An 18,692-nucleotide genomic window follows, 5' to 3' on the forward strand; every position below is an offset into this window, starting at 1 on the left:
AGGTCGCTGGCGAGGCGCCACCGTTGCCGCTGTCGCGTCTGCGGAACAGCGGGGGGTGCGCATGCGCGTGACCGCGTTAATTTTTTTTTTAACTTGTTCTCTCTCTCTCCCTTTTAACTTGATTTGTTTTCTCACCGTTCCTCCCGCTGAACTCGACGTGCTGCAGAGTGCGGAGACGGTGAACACACATGACAACGATTTTGATTCTCTAATGAGGCTCAGCTGAGCTGGCCCTTTTCTATTTATTCCTCTGTGAAGTGGTGTGTTTAAGTGCCTTTGCCAATTCATCGGTTTTTCTTCAGCCTCTCTTCACGCGACCGCCCGCTTTTTCTCTTTTGCTAAAAAGTAGTTTTCTTTTATCTTTCAATTGACGCCGGCATCTCTGCGTGGATATGGATGAACGGTGTGTGCCCATGGAGTGGTTGCACGAGTTAATCTGCGTTGCTGGGGCCGTGGTTGACGTGGGCACTTGTGAATATGCGTCTGTGAGATGTTTCTGCGTGTGTGCGTGTGGAGCCGCCAAGGGAAGCCGCCGTGCGGGGAGCAGAGAGCGACAGAGTTCACTCTCCTCTACTCGGTGTATTTTTCCTGGCTACTTGCTTTCCCGTCTGCGAGACAAACCCACCCACCCACACATGTGCAGACGTCCGCTGCTCGCTGCTCAGCCGTTCGGCGTTTTTTTATTTCTTTTTTTTTTCATTCCTTCTTTTTTCTTTTCCATCTGCACTGCGTGCCGCCTCTCTTGCCTTTGCGGTGTTTGTGATTGTCCTGTTTCCCGTGACTCTGCTGCCTGTGCGGCGAGGCGTTGCTGAGCGCGCCGTTGAGTACAACCGCCACATGCATAGGAGAGTGCACTCCACGCAGCTTGCATAACACCAACGCGATTACATACATGCGTCTTCCCTGTTTTATTTTCTGTTCTTTTTTTTCAACCGCGGCGTCTCGTCTTCATGCTTTGTTCAACATTAGTAATTCAAACTCCTTCTTTCCCTTTAGGCTTCTGGTCTTGTGTGTTTTCTCTCGCACTGGTACGTCCGTGCCTTCTACTTCCCGCGGCGCACCTCCCCATTGCGGAGCTGTCCGGCGCAGTGAAGTACGTTGAGGGTGAAACACGCGGAGACCTCATTCCGTGGCGGCGACCGGTTCAACCTGCACTGCACACTCACCCGTGTGCGAGAGGTGCCTGGCGTCACCTTGTGCTCCTCTTCCTTCTCCAGTGGCATCGTTAATGCTGCTGTGTTTCAACTTTATCAGTCAACGCAAGTGCTGTCGCGGCTGCTCTTCCAGTTTGAACGGCGCTATTCCCGTAACTCACATCAAAACTTTCTTTTGGCGTCCGACGCCTTTCTTTTCTGTAGGGCACCTCTTTTGCTCCCGTCTTTTTCTTTAGGGGCCCTCGCAGAATGAATGCGAAGCTGGGGAGCTGAGCGACGCTGCCCTGCGCGCAGCCGTGCACGTAGGCAAGCACGCCTCATTGCGCTTGTTCCACGTGCTGGAGCGCCGTCGATGGCTGACGACACAGAGGCGCTGCCTGCCGCACGACCTGCGCTGAATCAACAATGAAGATAGCATTTTCTCACACAACCTTTTCTTTTTCTTTAAAGCGAGCAGCCGCACTGGCTTCTGCGAGTGCGACGGTCGTTGGCCAAAGTTTTCTTTACTCCTTTGTTTCCTGATTCTGTTTCTTGTGTCTCGAACTGCGCCGCACCGTGGCACCTGTTTGCCGGAGTGGGCGACGGAGCCGTCCTTGGGCAGGGCGGTGTGTCCGCCGTGGCAGCCCGGTTATCGGTGTGGCGGAGGTGTGGGCGAGGACTTCTCATGCGCGTCGCACAGGCACGTCGGTGCACCTGTGCTTGACTTCATTTTCGCGGCTTGCGGAGCGAGCGTTGCGTCTCTCACGACCGGCTGCTCGTCTGCGCTGGGGCGCTGGCTTCCCGTGCGCGTGTGTTGGCCCTCCGCCCCCCTCTTGTTTTCGAGACTTTTTATTTCTATTTCTATTTCTATATGGTTCCACACGTAGGTTCCTTCTCCCTTCCGAATTTCTCACTGCCGACACGACGCCCGTCGGCGCACTCCGCTGCGCCTGTGCCTTGTGTCCCTCGACCGTGCTGTGCCGTCGGAGCCGCGACGGCATCACGAGCGTGTCGCGGTGCGGCGTGGTGTGGATGGAGGGTGCCGCTGGCTGCCCTCTCTGCACCATCCACGGTGCGCCGTTTGTGGCGACGAGGCTCGAAGGGATGATGGTGTGCTGGGCGGGTTTCCCTGCGCTGGATGCCGGGTGCGCTCGCGTTTTGAATGATGGCGCCGTTCACTCTCCTCTCCTCTCTTTCCTTCCTTCCTTCCTTTCTCTCTTCTCTCCGCTGTAACATGAAGCGGACCGTCCCACCTTAGGACGCGAAGGTGCGTTTGCGCGATGCTTCTGCGGTTTCCCGTGCACCCCCAGCCCCCTCCTTCCGCCGCACCCGAATTGCGCTCCCGGTTTCCGTCCTTTGCTGTTCTGCGGGGCGTGGGGTGTATCGGGTGGTCGAAGCCGCGCGCGGGGAGGTGGAAGGAAGGAAGTGCCCAACGGCCCTTTGGCAAAGTGGTGATGCACGGCTTTCGTGTCCGGGGCTCCGTGGTGGGCTTGGCCCCGGGCACTCGCGGGGCGGTGTGGGCAGTGTGCTGGGCAACGATGTCTTGTCGATGTTTCTGTGCGTCCGGCGGCTCCCTCGTGCGACTCCGCACCTCTCTGCTGCTGACGCACCTGGAGAGGACTGAGCGGTACTGACGGCGGCTGGTGCTGCGTGGCTGCTGCATCGAAAGACGGCGACACCGCTGGACGTGGAGGCTGTGCCGCTGGTGCTTGCAGCCGCCAACGGGACTCGTGGCTTCTTGTTGACGCCCCTCGTGTGTTGCGCGGTGCTACTCTTTGTGCCTGCTGCATTTGATGCCTGGTGCAAAACGTCCGGCTGACGCTGGCGGAAGTCGGTGCTACGGCAGTGAGGGAGAACGGAGGGCCACCATCGGCGTTGCTCAGCGCCCGCAGATGAGCAGACGTGACGCCACATGCCGCACTGGTGGCCGTTCAGTCCCTTTTCGCTGGCGTACCCGGACGCCCTCTCGCGCGAGGCCGCCGCAGCGCGTCGTGGCGTGGTGGCCGCGACGGAGGGGAGTGCGAATGCGTTTGGTGTCTTGGCCTGCGCCTGTAGCGCACCGAGTACGATGCGATCACCATGACCCCCTTGTGCCTTCACTGCGAGCATGGCGGTGGCGCACGTCCACGCGGTGAGCGAGAGCGCCGCCGCTGACTCTCAGCTGTGTGTGGTCCTTCGTTGGGCGGGAGGGGCGGGGCGTTTGGCGGACACGCGTGGCGGCGCGGGAGCCGAGCGAGGTCGCTGCGCTGTGCTGGGTGAATGCCGCCTGCCCGGTGTGTACCGGCGGACCGTGCAGGCTGTGACGGGCCAAGTGCTGCCGGTGCACATACCGAGCGCTTGTGAAGGAGGGGCGACTCGCACCGGTGAAGACGCGGGGGCGGGTGCCCCCGTCAGCGAAACACTTTCTCACTCGCTGACGGTAACAGTTCTAATGAATGCTGAGCGACGTACGCGAAGCGGGTTGTGCCGACCGGGCGGAGTCTGCTGCGTGCCGCCTGCTGTGCCGGCGCCGCCATGCGGTCTTTTTCTCGAGCCGCGGCGGTGAAGGGGGATCGCTTGCTGCCCTCCCGTGGTGTAGCGCGACTGGTGTGCGGGTGTGCGTGTTTGCGTGCGCACGATGGGGTGCGTGGTTGTGGTGCAGCCCTGCGGCGTTGCCTGCTGCGTGCACGCCGACGCACGCCGCCACAAATGTTCTCTCGTCCGCTGCCTTGCTCGCCGCTCCATGCGCTTCTTCTCTTTTCCCCTCCCTTTCTTCCTGCACTGCTCCACCGCGGCGCCGACCGCCGCAGCTTGAAGGCCTTCTCTTTCACTACGCCTCTCTTCATAATCTCTTTTCGCTAAACACACACTTTCTCTTTTCTGTTTAATTTTAATACATCAGCTGTTTCAGCAGCATTCGTCACTGCGGCACACTCCACAAGCGCAAGCCCCACGTGCGACGACCGACTTTCTCGTTTCTGTCAAGCTGTACGAAGCTCTTCACCGCGACCTCTTCCTTCCTCTTCCGTACCTCCTCCCTCACCTCTCTGACTGCGACCTATGGCGTGTCTCAAGTACCCGCTGCGTCGCATGATGGTGGCCGGTGCGCTGCTGGTGCTGTGCGTGAACGCCCTCTTTGTCTCCGCGGCCTCCACCACCGACTACACCGCCGATCAGCAGAAGAACACGCTGGCGTTCCTGAAGGGCTTTGCGATAGCGGGCTCAACTCTGGAGACCAGCTGGACCGGCACGGACTTCTGCTCGTGGCCGTACGTGAGATGCGGCTATTTAGCGAGCACGCTGAGTTTCAAGGCCTACAGCCGGCCGGCGTTCACGGGATCGCTGGTGTTGCCTGAGCTGGGTGCGGACGTGAATGGCTCCGCCGTGATCTTCACGGAAATCTCTGCGAGTTGGTTTGGGCAACAGGTTACAGGCACGCTGCCCACGAGCTGGGGCCGCCTGAGGAAGCTGCGGACTCTGCGGTTGAACTACAACTCACTGAATGGCCCGCTGCCTGCGGACTGGAGCGGGATGTCTGCGCTGCAGTCACTGTACCTGAACAGCAACCGCCTTGAGGGCAGCCTTCCCGGTCAGTGGAGGTTATTGTCTGAATTGAAGGACTTGCGGCTCGACAACAACTCGCTGTCCGGCGCGCTGCCTGCTGCGTGGATTCGCATGTCCTCACTGAAGGATTTGTACCTCAACAGCAATGCGCTCTCCGGCACGTTGCCTGCGGCGTGGGTGGCGTTAACGGCGCTTTGGTCTCTGGATCTGTCCAATAACCAGCTAACGGGCTCGATCCCTGAGCGGTGGGGCGAGCTGCGGGTGTATACGTTGGAGCTGAGCAGCAACAGGCTGTGCGGATGCGTTCCTACCAAACTGAAGAACGGTTCTTATCCCCCCACTGTTGATCCTGCGGTGTCCGCTGCTAACTGTACCACTGCAAACGTGTGCGAGGCGCACAGCTCCGGCTCGGCCTCCGCGGCGGACGACTCCGAGGAGATCGCGATGCTGACGGCGAACGAACAGAACACGCTGAAGTTCCTGCGGCTGGTGCGGGCTGCTGTGGGCGGGGAGCTGCGGAGCCTCTGGGGTGGCGTGTGGTACTGCGGCTGGCAGAACGTGAAGTGCGGTTCCAGCGGACTTGCATCCGTCACGCTGAACGACGTCACGCTCTCTGGCTCGGTGCAGCTGCCGGAGCTGACGTCGGACATCGATGGCAGCCTTGTGGACGTGACGAGTTTCGAGCTGCACGGCAAGGGTGCGAGCGTGACGGGCGCACTGCCCACGAGCTGGGGCCGCCTGACCCGCCTGCGGACGCTGGACTTGAGCGGCAACGCACTGAACGGGTCACTGCCTGCGAACTGGAGCGCCATGACGAAGCTTTACACTCTCAACCTGGCCGCGAATGCGCTCTCGGGCACGCTGCCCGTCGAATGGGCCGCGATGCCGACCTTGAACGAGTTGCGGCTGAACAACAACTCGCTGGCCGGTGCGATTCCTGAAGAATGGAACAACATGAAGTCACTGCAGGACATCTACCTGGCGGGCAACGACTTCTGCGGGTGCGTGCCGAGCGCCTGGAAGCCGGGATATCCTCCGTACGTCCGAGCCGATGACGCGGTGACATCGCCGAAGTGCCGCACCGCATACAGGTGTGTCGACGGCAGCGGCAGCTCTGACAGCATGGCGGGGATGACGGAGGAGGAGAAGAGCACGCTGAAGTTCCTGCGTGGCTTTGCGGCCAAAACCCCGTTTCTTGCGAGCAGGTGGACCGGCATCTACTACTGTGAATGGCCGTACGTGCGGTGCGGCACCTACTCGAATGTGCTTAACTTTGGCGCCCTCAACTCCCCGGTGTTCACCGGATCGTTGGAGCTGCCTGAGCTGGGTGCCGACGTGAACGGCTCCGCCGTCATCTTCAATGAGATCTCCGTGAATGAGTTTGGCCAGAATGTCACGGGCAAACTGCCCGCGAGCTGGGGCCGCCTGACCCGCCTGCGGATGCTGGACTTGAGCGGCAACGCACTGACAGGCTCACTGCCTGCGGACTGGAGCGGGATGGCTGCGCTGCAGTCACTGGACCTGAGCAGCAACCGCCTTGAGGGCAGCCTTCCTGGCCAGTGGGGGTTCCTGTCGAAGCTTCGCTGGTTTCGGCTTTCGAGCAATGCGTTGACCGGCACACTACCGGCAGAGTGGAAGACGATGTCCGGCTTAAGTACACTCAACCTTTCGAGCAACGCCCTCTCTGGCTCGCTGCCTGCAGACTGGGCCTCCGTGGAGTACCTGCGGTCCCTATACCTCGCAGCAAATCAATTTACAGGCTCGATCCCTGCACAATGGGCGGCCCAGTGGACGTACATCATTGCTGATCTGAGCAGGAACCATCTGTGCGGATGCCTCCCCGATGGTTGGTCGAAGAAAACTTACAACATTGACATTACCGTGGATGCCGCGGTGTCTTCGTCCAACTGCAGCGATAAGAACGCGTGCGACGTGCACAACACGACCACGACGACCACCGCTGCGCCGACGCAGGAGCAGCGAAACACCTTGAAGTTCCTGCAGGCGTTCTCGACGATGGACCCGAGTCTGGCGATGCGGTGGACCGGGAGCAGCTACTGCGACTGGGCGTACGTGAAGTGCTCTGCGGACGGTGCGGTGCAGCTGGACCTGTCACCGCTGCCGCTGGCGACAGCTGTGTCACGGACGAAGGTCGCCGCGTTGATGAAGACTGTAACGTCGACGGCGACCGTGCGACTGCCTGAGCTCGCGGCGGACGTGGACGGGCAGCAGGTTGCGGTGACGGAGTTGAGCGTGTACGGTAAGGGCTCGCGGGTCGCGGGGACGCTGCCTGCGAGCTGGGGCCGCCTGGCGCGTCTGCAGACGGTGCGCGTGCAGAGCAACGCCATCACCGGCACGCTGCCGTCTGCCTGGAGCGAGATGACGTCGCTGCGCAGCCTGAACGTGAGCGGCAACGCGCTGTCCGGTGGCGTGCCTGATAGTTGGGGCGGCATGACGAAGCTGGTGAGCGTCGACCTGAAGGGGACGGGCCTGTGCGGGTGCCTGCCCGCGGGGTGGAAGTCGAAGACGGTGGCTGCGGATGCCGCGTTGACTGCGCGGGACTGCGCGAGCGCGAATGCGTGCCCCGCGGTGTCGAGCACATCAGCCCCGCCGAAGAAGAAGTCTGGACGCAACCTGATCCCACTGTGGTGCGTGCTGGGTGCTGTGGGTGGGCTCTTGGTGGGACTTGCAGTGGGCTTTGGCGTGCGCTTCTATCGCCGGCGTCAGCGTGATAGAGAGGTGAGTGGATTCCAGACCGTGCAAGAAGCGGAGATGGAGCCTTTTGCAAAGATGCCTGACTCGCCGTATTAAAGGTCGCTGGCGAGGCGCCACCGTTGCCGCTGTCGCGTCTGCGGAACAGCGGGGGGTGCGCATGCGCGTGACCGCGTTAATTTTTTTTTTAACTTGTTCTCTCTCTCTCCCTTTTAACTTGATTTGTTTTCTCACCGTTCCTCCCGCTGAACTCGACGTGCTGCAGAGTGCGGAGACGGTGAACACACATGACAACGATTTTGATTCTCTAATGAGGCTCAGCTGAGCTGGCCCTTTTCTATTTATTCCTCTGTGAAGTGGTGTGTTTAAGTGCCTTTGCCAATTCATCGGTTTTTCTTCAGCCTCTCTTCACGCGACCGCCCGCTTTTTCTCTTTTGCTAAAAAGTAGTTTTCTTTTATCTTTCAATTGACGCCGGCATCTCTGCGTGGATATGGATGAACGGTGTGTGCCCATGGAGTGGTTGCACGAGTTAATCTGCGTTGCTGGGGCCGTGGTTGACGTGGGCACTTGTGAATATGCGTCTGTGAGATGTTTCTGCGTGTGTGCGTGTGGAGCCGCCAAGGGAAGCCGCCGTGCGGGGAGCAGAGAGCGACAGAGTTCACTCTCCTCTACTCGGTGTATTTTTCCTGGCTACTTGCTTTCCCGTCTGCGAGACAAACCCACCCACCCACACATGTGCAGACGTCCGCTGCTCGCTGCTCAGCCGTTCGGCGTTTTTTTATTTCTTTTTTTTTTCATTCCTTCTTTTTTCTTTTCCATCTGCACTGCGTGCCGCCTCTCTTGCCTTTGCGGTGTTTGTGATTGTCCTGTTTCCCGTGACTCTGCTGCCTGTGCGGCGAGGCGTTGCTGAGCGCGCCGTTGAGTACAACCGCCACATGCATAGGAGAGTGCACTCCACGCAGCTTGCATAACACCAACGCGATTACATACATGCGTCTTCCCTGTTTTATTTTCTGTTCTTTTTTTTCAACCGCGGCGTCTCGTCTTCATGCTTTGTTCAACATTAGTAATTCAAACTCCTTCTTTCCCTTTAGGCTTCTGGTCTTGTGTGTTTTCTCTCGCACTGGTACGTCCGTGCCTTCTACTTCCCGCGGCGCACCTCCCCATTGCGGAGCTGTCCGGCGCAGTGAAGTACGTTGAGGGTGAAACACGCGGAGACCTCATTCCGTGGCGGCGACCGGTTCAACCTGCACTGCACACTCACCCGTGTGCGAGAGGTGCCTGGCGTCACCTTGTGCTCCTCTTCCTTCTCCAGTGGCATCGTTAATGCTGCTGTGTTTCAACTTTATCAGTCAACGCAAGTGCTGTCGCGGCTGCTCTTCCAGTTTGAACGGCGCTATTCCCGTAACTCACATCAAAACTTTCTTTTGGCGTCCGACGCCTTTCTTTTCTGTAGGGCACCTCTTTTGCTCCCGTCTTTTTCTTTAGGGGCCCTCGCAGAATGAATGCGAAGCTGGGGAGCTGAGCGACGCTGCCCTGCGCGCAGCCGTGCACGTAGGCAAGCACGCCTCATTGCGCTTGTTCCACGTGCTGGAGCGCCGTCGATGGCTGACGACACAGAGGCGCTGCCTGCCGCACGACCTGCGCTGAATCAACAATGAAGATAGCATTTTCTCACACAACCTTTTCTTTTTCTTTAAAGCGAGCAGCCGCACTGGCTTCTGCGAGTGCGACGGTCGTTGGCCAAAGTTTTCTTTACTCCTTTGTTTCCTGATTCTGTTTCTTGTGTCTCGAACTGCGCCGCACCGTGGCACCTGTTTGCCGGAGTGGGCGACGGAGCCGTCCTTGGGCAGGGCGGTGTGTCCGCCGTGGCAGCCCGGTTATCGGTGTGGCGGAGGTGTGGGCGAGGACTTCTCATGCGCGTCGCACAGGCACGTCGGTGCACCTGTGCTTGACTTCATTTTCGCGGCTTGCGGAGCGAGCGTTGCGTCTCTCACGACCGGCTGCTCGTCTGCGCTGGGGCGCTGGCTTCCCGTGCGCGTGTGTTGGCCCTCCGCCCCCCTCTTGTTTTCGAGACTTTTTATTTCTATTTCTATTTCTATATGGTTCCACACGTAGGTTCCTTCTCCCTTCCGAATTTCTCACTGCCGACACGACGCCCGTCGGCGCACTCCGCTGCGCCTGTGCCTTGTGTCCCTCGACCGTGCTGTGCCGTCGGAGCCGCGACGGCATCACGAGCGTGTCGCGGTGCGGCGTGGTGTGGATGGAGGGTGCCGCTGGCTGCCCTCTCTGCACCATCCACGGTGCGCCGTTTGTGGCGACGAGGCTCGAAGGGATGATGGTGTGCTGGGCGGGTTTCCCTGCGCTGGATGCCGGGTGCGCTCGCGTTTTGAATGATGGCGCCGTTCACTCTCCTCTCCTCTCTTTCCTTCCTTCCTTCCTTTCTCTCTTCTCTCCGCTGTAACATGAAGCGGACCGTCCCACCTTAGGACGCGAAGGTGCGTTTGCGCGATGCTTCTGCGGTTTCCCGTGCACCCCCAGCCCCCTCCTTCCGCCGCACCCGAATTGCGCTCCCGGTTTCCGTCCTTTGCTGTTCTGCGGGGCGTGGGGTGTATCGGGTGGTCGAAGCCGCGCGCGGGGAGGTGGAAGGAAGGAAGTGCCCAACGGCCCTTTGGCAAAGTGGTGATGCACGGCTTTCGTGTCCGGGGCTCCGTGGTGGGCTTGGCCCCGGGCACTCGCGGGGCGGTGTGGGCAGTGTGCTGGGCAACGATGTCTTGTCGATGTTTCTGTGCGTCCGGCGGCTCCCTCGTGCGACTCCGCACCTCTCTGCTGCTGACGCACCTGGAGAGGACTGAGCGGTACTGACGGCGGCTGGTGCTGCGTGGCTGCTGCATCGAAAGACGGCGACACCGCTGGACGTGGAGGCTGTGCCGCTGGTGCTTGCAGCCGCCAACGGGACTCGTGGCTTCTTGTTGACGCCCCTCGTGTGTTGCGCGGTGCTACTCTTTGTGCCTGCTGCATTTGATGCCTGGTGCAAAACGTCCGGCTGACGCTGGCGGAAGTCGGTGCTACGGCAGTGAGGGAGAACGGAGGGCCACCATCGGCGTTGCTCAGCGCCCGCAGATGAGCAGACGTGACGCCACATGCCGCACTGGTGGCCGTTCAGTCCCTTTTCGCTGGCGTACCCGGACGCCCTCTCGCGCGAGGCCGCCGCAGCGCGTCGTGGCGTGGTGGCCGCGACGGAGGGGAGTGCGAATGCGTTTGGTGTCTTGGCCTGCGCCTGTAGCGCACCGAGTACGATGCGATCACCATGACCCCCTTGTGCCTTCACTGCGAGCATGGCGGTGGCGCACGTCCACGCGGTGAGCGAGAGCGCCGCCGCTGACTCTCAGCTGTGTGTGGTCCTTCGTTGGGCGGGAGGGGCGGGGCGTTTGGCGGACACGCGTGGCGGCGCGGGAGCCGAGCGAGGTCGCTGCGCTGTGCTGGGTGAATGCCGCCTGCCCGGTGTGTACCGGCGGACCGTGCAGGCTGTGACGGGCCAAGTGCTGCCGGTGCACATACCGAGCGCTTGTGAAGGAGGGGCGACTCGCACCGGTGAAGACGCGGGGGCGGGTGCCCCCGTCAGCGAAACACTTTCTCACTCGCTGACGGTAACAGTTCTAATGAATGCTGAGCGACGTACGCGAAGCGGGTTGTGCCGACCGGGCGGAGTCTGCTGCGTGCCGCCTGCTGTGCCGGCGCCGCCATGCGGTCTTTTTCTCGAGCCGCGGCGGTGAAGGGGGATCGCTTGCTGCCCTCCCGTGGTGTAGCGCGACTGGTGTGCGGGTGTGCGTGTTTGCGTGCGCACGATGGGGTGCGTGGTTGTGGTGCAGCCCTGCGGCGTTGCCTGCTGCGTGCACGCCGACGCACGCCGCCACAAATGTTCTCTCGTCCGCTGCCTTGCTCGCCGCTCCATGCGCTTCTTCTCTTTTCCCCTCCCTTTCTTCCTGCACTGCTCCACCGCGGCGCCGACCGCCGCAGCTTGAAGGCCTTCTCTTTCACTACGCCTCTCTTCATAATCTCTTTTCGCTAAACACACACTTTCTCTTTTCTGTTTAATTTTAATACATCAGCTGTTTCAGCAGCATTCGTCACTGCGGCACACTCCACAAGCGCAAGCCCCACGTGCGACGACCGACTTTCTCGTTTCTGTCAAGCTGTACGAAGCTCTTCACCGCGACCTCTTCCTTCCTCTTCCGTACCTCCTCCCTCACCTCTCTGACTGCGACCTATGGCGTGTCTCAAGTACCCGCTGCGTCGCATGATGGTGGCCGGTGCGCTGCTGGTGCTGTGCGTGAACGCCCTCTTTGTCTCCGCGGCCTCCACCACCGACTACACCGCCGATCAGCAGAAGAACACGCTGGCGTTCCTGAAGGGCTTTGCGATAGCGGGCTCAACTCTGGAGACCAGCTGGACCGGCACGGACTTCTGCTCGTGGCCGTACGTGAGATGCGGCTATTTAGCGAGCACGCTGAGTTTCAAGGCCTACAGCCGGCCGGCGTTCACGGGATCGCTGGTGTTGCCTGAGCTGGGTGCGGACGTGAATGGCTCCGCCGTGATCTTCACGGAAATCTCTGCGAGTTGGTTTGGGCAACAGGTTACAGGCACGCTGCCCACGAGCTGGGGCCGCCTGAGGAAGCTGCGGACTCTGCGGTTGAACTACAACTCACTGAATGGCCCGCTGCCTGCGGACTGGAGCGGGATGTCTGCGCTGCAGTCACTGTACCTGAACAGCAACCGCCTTGAGGGCAGCCTTCCCGGTCAGTGGAGGTTATTGTCTGAATTGAAGGACTTGCGGCTCGACAACAACTCGCTGTCCGGCGCGCTGCCTGCTGCGTGGATTCGCATGTCCTCACTGAAGGATTTGTACCTCAACAGCAATGCGCTCTCCGGCACGTTGCCTGCGGCGTGGGTGGCGTTAACGGCGCTTTGGTCTCTGGATCTGTCCAATAACCAGCTAACGGGCTCGATCCCTGAGCGGTGGGGCGAGCTGCGGGTGTATACGTTGGAGCTGAGCAGCAACAGGCTGTGCGGATGCGTTCCTACCAAACTGAAGAACGGTTCTTATCCCCCCACTGTTGATCCTGCGGTGTCCGCTGCTAACTGTACCACTGCAAACGTGTGCGAGGCGCACAGCTCCGGCTCGGCCTCCGCGGCGGACGACTCCGAGGAGATCGCGATGCTGACGGCGAACGAACAGAACACGCTGAAGTTCCTGCGGCTGGTGCGGGCTGCTGTGGGCGGGGAGCTGCGGAGCCTCTGGGGTGGCGTGTGGTACTGCGGCTGGCAGAACGTGAAGTGCGGTTCCAGCGGACTTGCATCCGTCACGCTGAACGACGTCACGCTCTCTGGCTCGGTGCAGCTGCCGGAGCTGACGTCGGACATCGATGGCAGCCTTGTGGACGTGACGAGTTTCGAGCTGCACGGCAAGGGTGCGAGCGTGACGGGCGCACTGCCCACGAGCTGGGGCCGCCTGACCCGCCTGCGGACGCTGGACTTGAGCGGCAACGCACTGAACGGGTCACTGCCTGCGAACTGGAGCGCCATGACGAAGCTTTACACTCTCAACCTGGCCGCGAATGCGCTCTCGGGCACGCTGCCCGTCGAATGGGCCGCGATGCCGACCTTGAACGAGTTGCGGCTGAACAACAACTCGCTGGCCGGTGCGATTCCTGAAGAATGGAACAACATGAAGTCACTGCAGGACATCTACCTGGCGGGCAACGACTTCTGCGGGTGCGTGCCGAGCGCCTGGAAGCCGGGATATCCTCCGTACGTCCGAGCCGATGACGCGGTGACATCGCCGAAGTGCCGCACCGCATACAGGTGTGTCGACGGCAGCGGCAGCTCTGACAGCATGGCGGGGATGACGGAGGAGGAGAAGAGCACGCTGAAGTTCCTGCGTGGCTTTGCGGCCAAAACCCCGTTTCTTGCGAGCAGGTGGACCGGCATCTACTACTGTGAATGGCCGTACGTGCGGTGCGGCACCTACTCGAATGTGCTTAACTTTGGCGCCCTCAACTCCCCGGTGTTCACCGGATCGTTGGAGCTGCCTGAGCTGGGTGCCGACGTGAACGGCTCCGCCGTCATCTTCAATGAGATCTCCGTGAATGAGTTTGGCCAGAATGTCACGGGCAAACTGCCCGCGAGCTGGGGCCGCCTGACCCGCCTGCGGATGCTGGACTTGAGCGGCAACGCACTGACAGGCTCACTGCCTGCGGACTGGAGCGGGATGGCTGCGCTGCAGTCACTGGACCTGAGCAGCAACCGCCTTGAGGGCAGCCTTCCTGGCCAGTGGGGGTTCCTGTCGAAGCTTCGCTGGTTTCGGCTTTCGAGCAATGCGTTGACCGGCACACTACCGGCAGAGTGGAAGACGATGTCCGGCTTAAGTACACTCAACCTTTCGAGCAACGCCCTCTCTGGCTCGCTGCCTGCAGACTGGGCCTCCGTGGAGTACCTGCGGTCCCTATACCTCGCAGCAAATCAATTTACAGGCTCGATCCCTGCACAATGGGCGGCCCAGTGGACGTACATCATTGCTGATCTGAGCAGGAACCATCTGTGCGGATGCCTCCCCGATGGTTGGTCGAAGAAAACTTACAACATTGACATTACCGTGGATGCCGCGGTGTCTTCGTCCAACTGCAGCGATAAGAACGCGTGCGACGTGCACAACACGACCACGACGACCACCGCTGCGCCGACGCAGGAGCAGCGAAACACCTTGAAGTTCCTGCAGGCGTTCTCGACGATGGACCCGAGTCTGGCGATGCGGTGGACCGGGAGCAGCTACTGCGACTGGGCGTACGTGAAGTGCTCTGCGGACGGTGCGGTGCAGCTGGACCTGTCACCGCTGCCGCTGGCGACAGCTGTGTCACGGACGAAGGTCGCCGCGTTGATGAAGACTGTAACGTCGACGGCGACCGTGCGACTGCCTGAGCTCGCGGCGGACGTGGACGGGCAGCAGGTTGCGGTGACGGAGTTGAGCGTGTACGGTAAGGGCTCGCGGGTCGCGGGGACGCTGCCTGCGAGCTGGGGCCGCCTGGCGCGTCTGCAGACGGTGCGCGTGCAGAGCAACGCCATCACCGGCACGCTGCCGTCTGCCTGGAGCGAGATGACGTCGCTGCGCAGCCTGAACGTGAGCGGCAACGCGCTGTCCGGTGGCGTGCCTGATAGTTGGGGCGGCATGACGAAGCTGGTGAGCGTCGACCTGAAGGGGACGGGCCTGTGCGGGTGCCTGCCCGCGGGGTGGAAGTCGAAGACGGTGGCTGCGGATGCCGCGTTGACTGCGCGGGACTGCGCGAGCGCGAATGCGTGCCCCGCGGTGTCGAGCACATCAGCCCCGCCGAAGAAGAAGTCTGGACGCAACCTGATCCCACTGTGGTGCGTGCTGGGTGCTGTGGGTGGGCTCTTGGTGGGACTTGCAGTGGGCTTTGGCGTGCGCTTCTATCGCCGGCGTCAGCGTGATAGAGAGGTGAGTGGATTCCAGACCGTGCAAGAAGCGGAGATGGAGCCTTTTGCAAAGATGCCTGACTCGCCGTATTAAAGGTCGCTGGCGAGGCGCCACCGTTGCCGCTGTCGCGTCTGCGGAACAGCGGGGGGTGCGCATGCGCGTGACCGCGTTAATTTTTTTTTTAACTTGTTCTCTCTCTCTCCCTTTTAACTTGATTTGTTTTCTCACCGTTCCTCCCGCTGAACTCGACGTGCTGCAGAGTGCGGAGACGGTGAACACACATGACAACGATTTTGATTCTCTAATGAGGCTCAGCTGAGCTGGCCCTTTTCTATTTATTCCTCTGTGAAGTGGTGTGTTTAAGTGCCTTTGCCAATTCATCGGTTTTTCTTCAGCCTCTCTTCACGCGACCGCCCGCTTTTTCTCTTTTGCTAAAAAGTAGTTTTCTTTTATCTTTCAATTGACGCCGGCATCTCTGCGTGGATATGGATGAACGGTGTGTGCCCATGGAGTGGTTGCACGAGTTAATCTGCGTTGCTGGGGCCGTGGTTGACGTGGGCACTTGTGAATATGCGTCTGTGAGATGTTTCTGCGTGTGTGCGTGTGGAGCCGCCAAGGGAAGCCGCCGTGCGGGGAGCAGAGAGCGACAGAGTTCACTCTCCTCTACTCGGTGTATTTTTCCTGGCTACTTGCTTTCCCGTCTGCGAGACAAACCCACCCACCCACACATGTGCAGACGTCCGCTGCTCGCTGCTCAGCCGTTCGGCGTTTTTTTATTTCTTTTTTTTTTCATTCCTTCTTTTTTCTTTTCCATCTGCACTGCGTGCCGCCTCTCTTGCCTTTGCGGTGTTTGTGATTGTCCTGTTTCCCGTGACTCTGCTGCCTGTGCGGCGAGGCGTTGCTGAGCGCGCCGTTGAGTACAACCGCCACATGCATAGGAGAGTGCACTCCACGCAGCTTGCATAACACCAACGCGATTACATACATGCGTCTTCCCTGTTTTATTTTCTGTTCTTTTTTTTCAACCGCGGCGTCTCGTCTTCATGCTTTGTTCAACATTAGTAATTCAAACTCCTTCTTTCCCTTTAGGCTTCTGGTCTTGTGTGTTTTCTCTCGCACTGGTACGTCCGTGCCTTCTACTTCCCGCGGCGCACCTCCCCATTGCGGAGCTGTCCGGCGCAGTGAAGTACGTTGAGGGTGAAACACGCGGAGACCTCATTCCGTGGCGGCGACCGGTTCAACCTGCACTGCACACTCACCCGTGTGCGAGAGGTGCCTGGCGTCACCTTGTGCTCCTCTTCCTTCTCCAGTGGCATCGTTAATGCTGCTGTGTTTCAACTTTATCAGTCAACGCAAGTGCTGTCGCGGCTGCTCTTCCAGTTTGAACGGCGCTATTCCCGTAACTCACATCAAAACTTTCTTTTGGCGTCCGACGCCTTTCTTTTCTGTAGGGCACCTCTTTTGCTCCCGTCTTTTTCTTTAGGGGCCCTCGCAGAATGAATGCGAAGCTGGGGAGCTGAGCGACGCTGCCCTGCGCGCAGCCGTGCACGTAGGCAAGCACGCCTCATTGCGCTTGTTCCACGTGCTGGAGCGCCGTCGATGGCTGACGACACAGAGGCGCTGCCTGCCGCACGACCTGCGCTGAATCAACAATGAAGATAGCATTTTCTCACACAACCTTTTCTTTTTCTTTAAAGCGAGCAGCCGCACTGGCTTCTGCGAGTGCGACGGTCGTTGGCCAAAGTTTTCTTTACTCCTTTGTTTCCTGATTCTGTTTCTTGTGTCTCGAACTGCGCCGCACCGTGGCACCTGTTTGCCGGAGTGGGCGACGGAGCCGTCCTTGGGCAGGGCGGTGTGTCCGCCGTGGCAGCCCGGTTATCGGTGTGGCGGAGGTGTGGGCGAGGACTTCTCATGCGCGTCGCACAGGCACGTCGGTGCACCTGTGCTTGACTTCATTTTCGCGGCTTGCGGAGCGAGCGTTGCGTCTCTCACGACCGGCTGCTCGTCTGCGCTGGGGCGCTGGCTTCCCGTGCGCGTGTGTTGGCCCTCCGCCCCCCTCTTGTTTTCGAGACTTTTTATTTCTATTTCTATTTCTATATGGTTCCACACGTAGGTTCCTTCTCCCTTCCGAATTTCTCACTGCCGACACGACGCCCGTCGGCGCACTCCGCTGCGCCTGTGCCTTGTGTCCCTCGACCGTGCTGTGCCGTCGGAGCCGCGACGGCATCACGAGCGTGTCGCGGTGCGGCGTGGTGTGGATGGAGGGTGCCGCTGGCTGCCCTCTCTGCACCATCCACGGTGCGCCGTTTGTGGCGACGAGGCTCGAAGGGATGATGGTGTGCTGGGCGGGTTTCCCTGCGCTGGATGCCGGGTGCGCTCGCGTTTTGAATGATGGCGCCGTTCACTCTCCTCTCCTCTCTTTCCTTCCTTCCTTCCTTTCTCTCTTCTCTCCGCTGTAACATGAAGCGGACCGTCCCACCTTAGGACGCGAAGGTGCGTTTGCGCGATGCTTCTGCGGTTTCCCGTGCACCCCCAGCCCCCTCCTTCCGCCGCACCCGAATTGCGCTCCCGGTTTCCGTCCTTTGCTGTTCTGCGGGGCGTGGGGTGTATCGGGTGGTCGAAGCCGCGCGCGGGGAGGTGGAAGGAAGGAAGTGCCCAACGGCCCTTTGGCAAAGTGGTGATGCACGGCTTTCGTGTCCGGGGCTCCGTGGTGGGCTTGGCCCCGGGCACTCGCGGGGCGGTGTGGGCAGTGTGCTGGGCAACGATGTCTTGTCGATGTTTCTGTGCGTCCGGCGGCTCCCTCGTGCGACTCCGCACCTCTCTGCTGCTGACGCACCTGGAGAGGACTGAGCGGTACTGACGGCGGCTGGTGCTGCGTGGCTGCTGCATCGAAAGACGGCGACACCGCTGGACGTGGAGGCTGTGCCGCTGGTGCTTGCAGCCGCCAACGGGACTCGTGGCTTCTTGTTGACGCCCCTCGTGTGTTGCGCGGTGCTACTCTTTGTGCCTGCTGCATTTGATGCCTGGTGCAAAACGTCCGGCTGACGCTGGCGGAAGTCGGTGCTACGGCAGTGAGGGAGAACGGAGGGCCACCATCGGCGTTGCTCAGCGCCCGCAGATGAGCAGACGTGACGCCACATGCCGCACTGGTGGCCGTTCAGTCCCTTTTCGCTGGCGTACCCGGACGCCCTCTCGCGCGAGGCCGCCGCAGCGCGTCGTGGCGTGGTGGCCGCGACGGAGGGGAGTGCGAATGCGTTTGGTGTCTTGGCCTGCGCCTGTAGCGCACCGAGTACGATGCGATCACCATGACCCCCTTGTGCCTTCACTGCGAGCATGGCGGTGGCGCACGTCCACGCGGTGAGCGAGAGCGCCGCCGCTGACTCTCAGCTGTGTGTGGTCCTTCGTTGGGCGGGAGGGGCGGGGCGTTTGGCGGACACGCGTGGCGGCGCGGGAGCCGAGCGAGGTCGCTGCGCTGTGCTGGGTGAATGCCGCCTGCCCGGTGTGTACCGGCGGACCGTGCAGGCTGTGACGGGCCAAGTGCTGCCGGTGCACATACCGAGCGCTTGTGAAGGAGGGGCGACTCGCACCGGTGAAGACGCGGGGGCGGGTGCCCCCGTCAGCGAAACACTTTCTCACTCGCTGACGGTAACAGTTCTAATGAATGCTGAGCGACGTACGCGAAGCGGGTTGTGCCGACCGGGCGGAGTCTGCTGCGTGCCGCCTGCTGTGCCGGCGCCGCCATGCGGTCTTTTTCTCGAGCCGCGGCGGTGAAGGGGGATCGCTTGCTGCCCTCCCGTGGTGTAGCGCGACT

The 18,692-nt window shown here is 60.8% G+C and overlaps 5 protein-coding genes across 6 annotated transcripts; all 5 read left to right on the forward strand.

Annotated features, from left to right (window-relative positions):
• Positions 1-2,413: 2,413 nt before the first annotated feature.
• On the forward strand, positions 2,414-2,767 carry ABB37_07262 (hypothetical protein; the record flags this gene model as incomplete). The annotated part of the gene is made up of 1 exon (XM_015805832.1): positions 2,414-2,767. One exon carries the CDS (start codon positions 2,414-2,416, stop codon positions 2,765-2,767), a length of 354 nt encoding a protein of 117 aa, XP_015655838.1.
• Positions 2,768-3,920: 1,153 nt separating this feature from the next.
• On the forward strand, positions 3,921-7,487 carry ABB37_07263 (putative GP46-like surface antigen; the record flags this gene model as incomplete). The annotated part of the gene is made up of 1 exon (XM_015805833.1): positions 3,921-7,487. Exon 1 carries the CDS (start codon positions 4,173-4,175, stop codon positions 7,485-7,487), a length of 3,315 nt encoding a protein of 1,104 aa, XP_015655839.1. The 5' UTR covers positions 3,921-4,172.
• A 1,609-nt stretch (positions 7,488-9,096) lies between these two features.
• ABB37_07264 (hypothetical protein) lies at positions 9,097-10,254 on the forward strand (the record flags this gene model as incomplete). The annotated part of the gene is made up of 1 exon (XM_015805834.1): positions 9,097-10,254. The coding sequence occupies exon 1, from the start codon at positions 9,901-9,903 to the stop codon at positions 10,252-10,254; it is 354 nt and encodes a 117-aa protein (XP_015655840.1). The 5' UTR covers positions 9,097-9,900.
• Positions 10,255-11,407: 1,153 nt separating this feature from the next.
• Positions 11,408-14,974, forward strand: ABB37_07265 (putative GP46-like surface antigen; the record flags this gene model as incomplete). 2 transcript variants are annotated; one of them, XM_015805835.1, is made up of 1 exon in its annotated part: positions 11,408-14,974. In XM_015805835.1, the coding sequence occupies exon 1, from the start codon at positions 11,660-11,662 to the stop codon at positions 14,972-14,974; it is 3,315 nt and encodes a 1,104-aa protein (XP_015655841.1). In that variant the 5' UTR covers positions 11,408-11,659. The 2 variants fall into 2 exon arrangements, with proteins under 2 accessions (XP_015655841.1, XP_015655842.1); XM_015805836.1 differs by having other exon boundaries at positions 11,415-14,974.
• Positions 14,975-16,583: 1,609 nt separating this feature from the next.
• Positions 16,584-17,741, forward strand: ABB37_07266 (hypothetical protein; the record flags this gene model as incomplete). The annotated part of the gene is made up of 1 exon (XM_015805837.1): positions 16,584-17,741. The coding sequence occupies exon 1, from the start codon at positions 17,388-17,390 to the stop codon at positions 17,739-17,741; it is 354 nt and encodes a 117-aa protein (XP_015655843.1). The 5' UTR covers positions 16,584-17,387.
• Positions 17,742-18,692: the final 951 nt, after the last annotated feature.

Source organism: Leptomonas pyrrhocoris, assembly GCF_001293395.1.
Source record: "Leptomonas pyrrhocoris isolate H10 chromosome Unknown, whole genome shotgun sequence".
NCBI classification, from domain to species: domain Eukaryota; phylum Euglenozoa; class Kinetoplastea; order Trypanosomatida; family Trypanosomatidae; genus Leptomonas; species Leptomonas pyrrhocoris.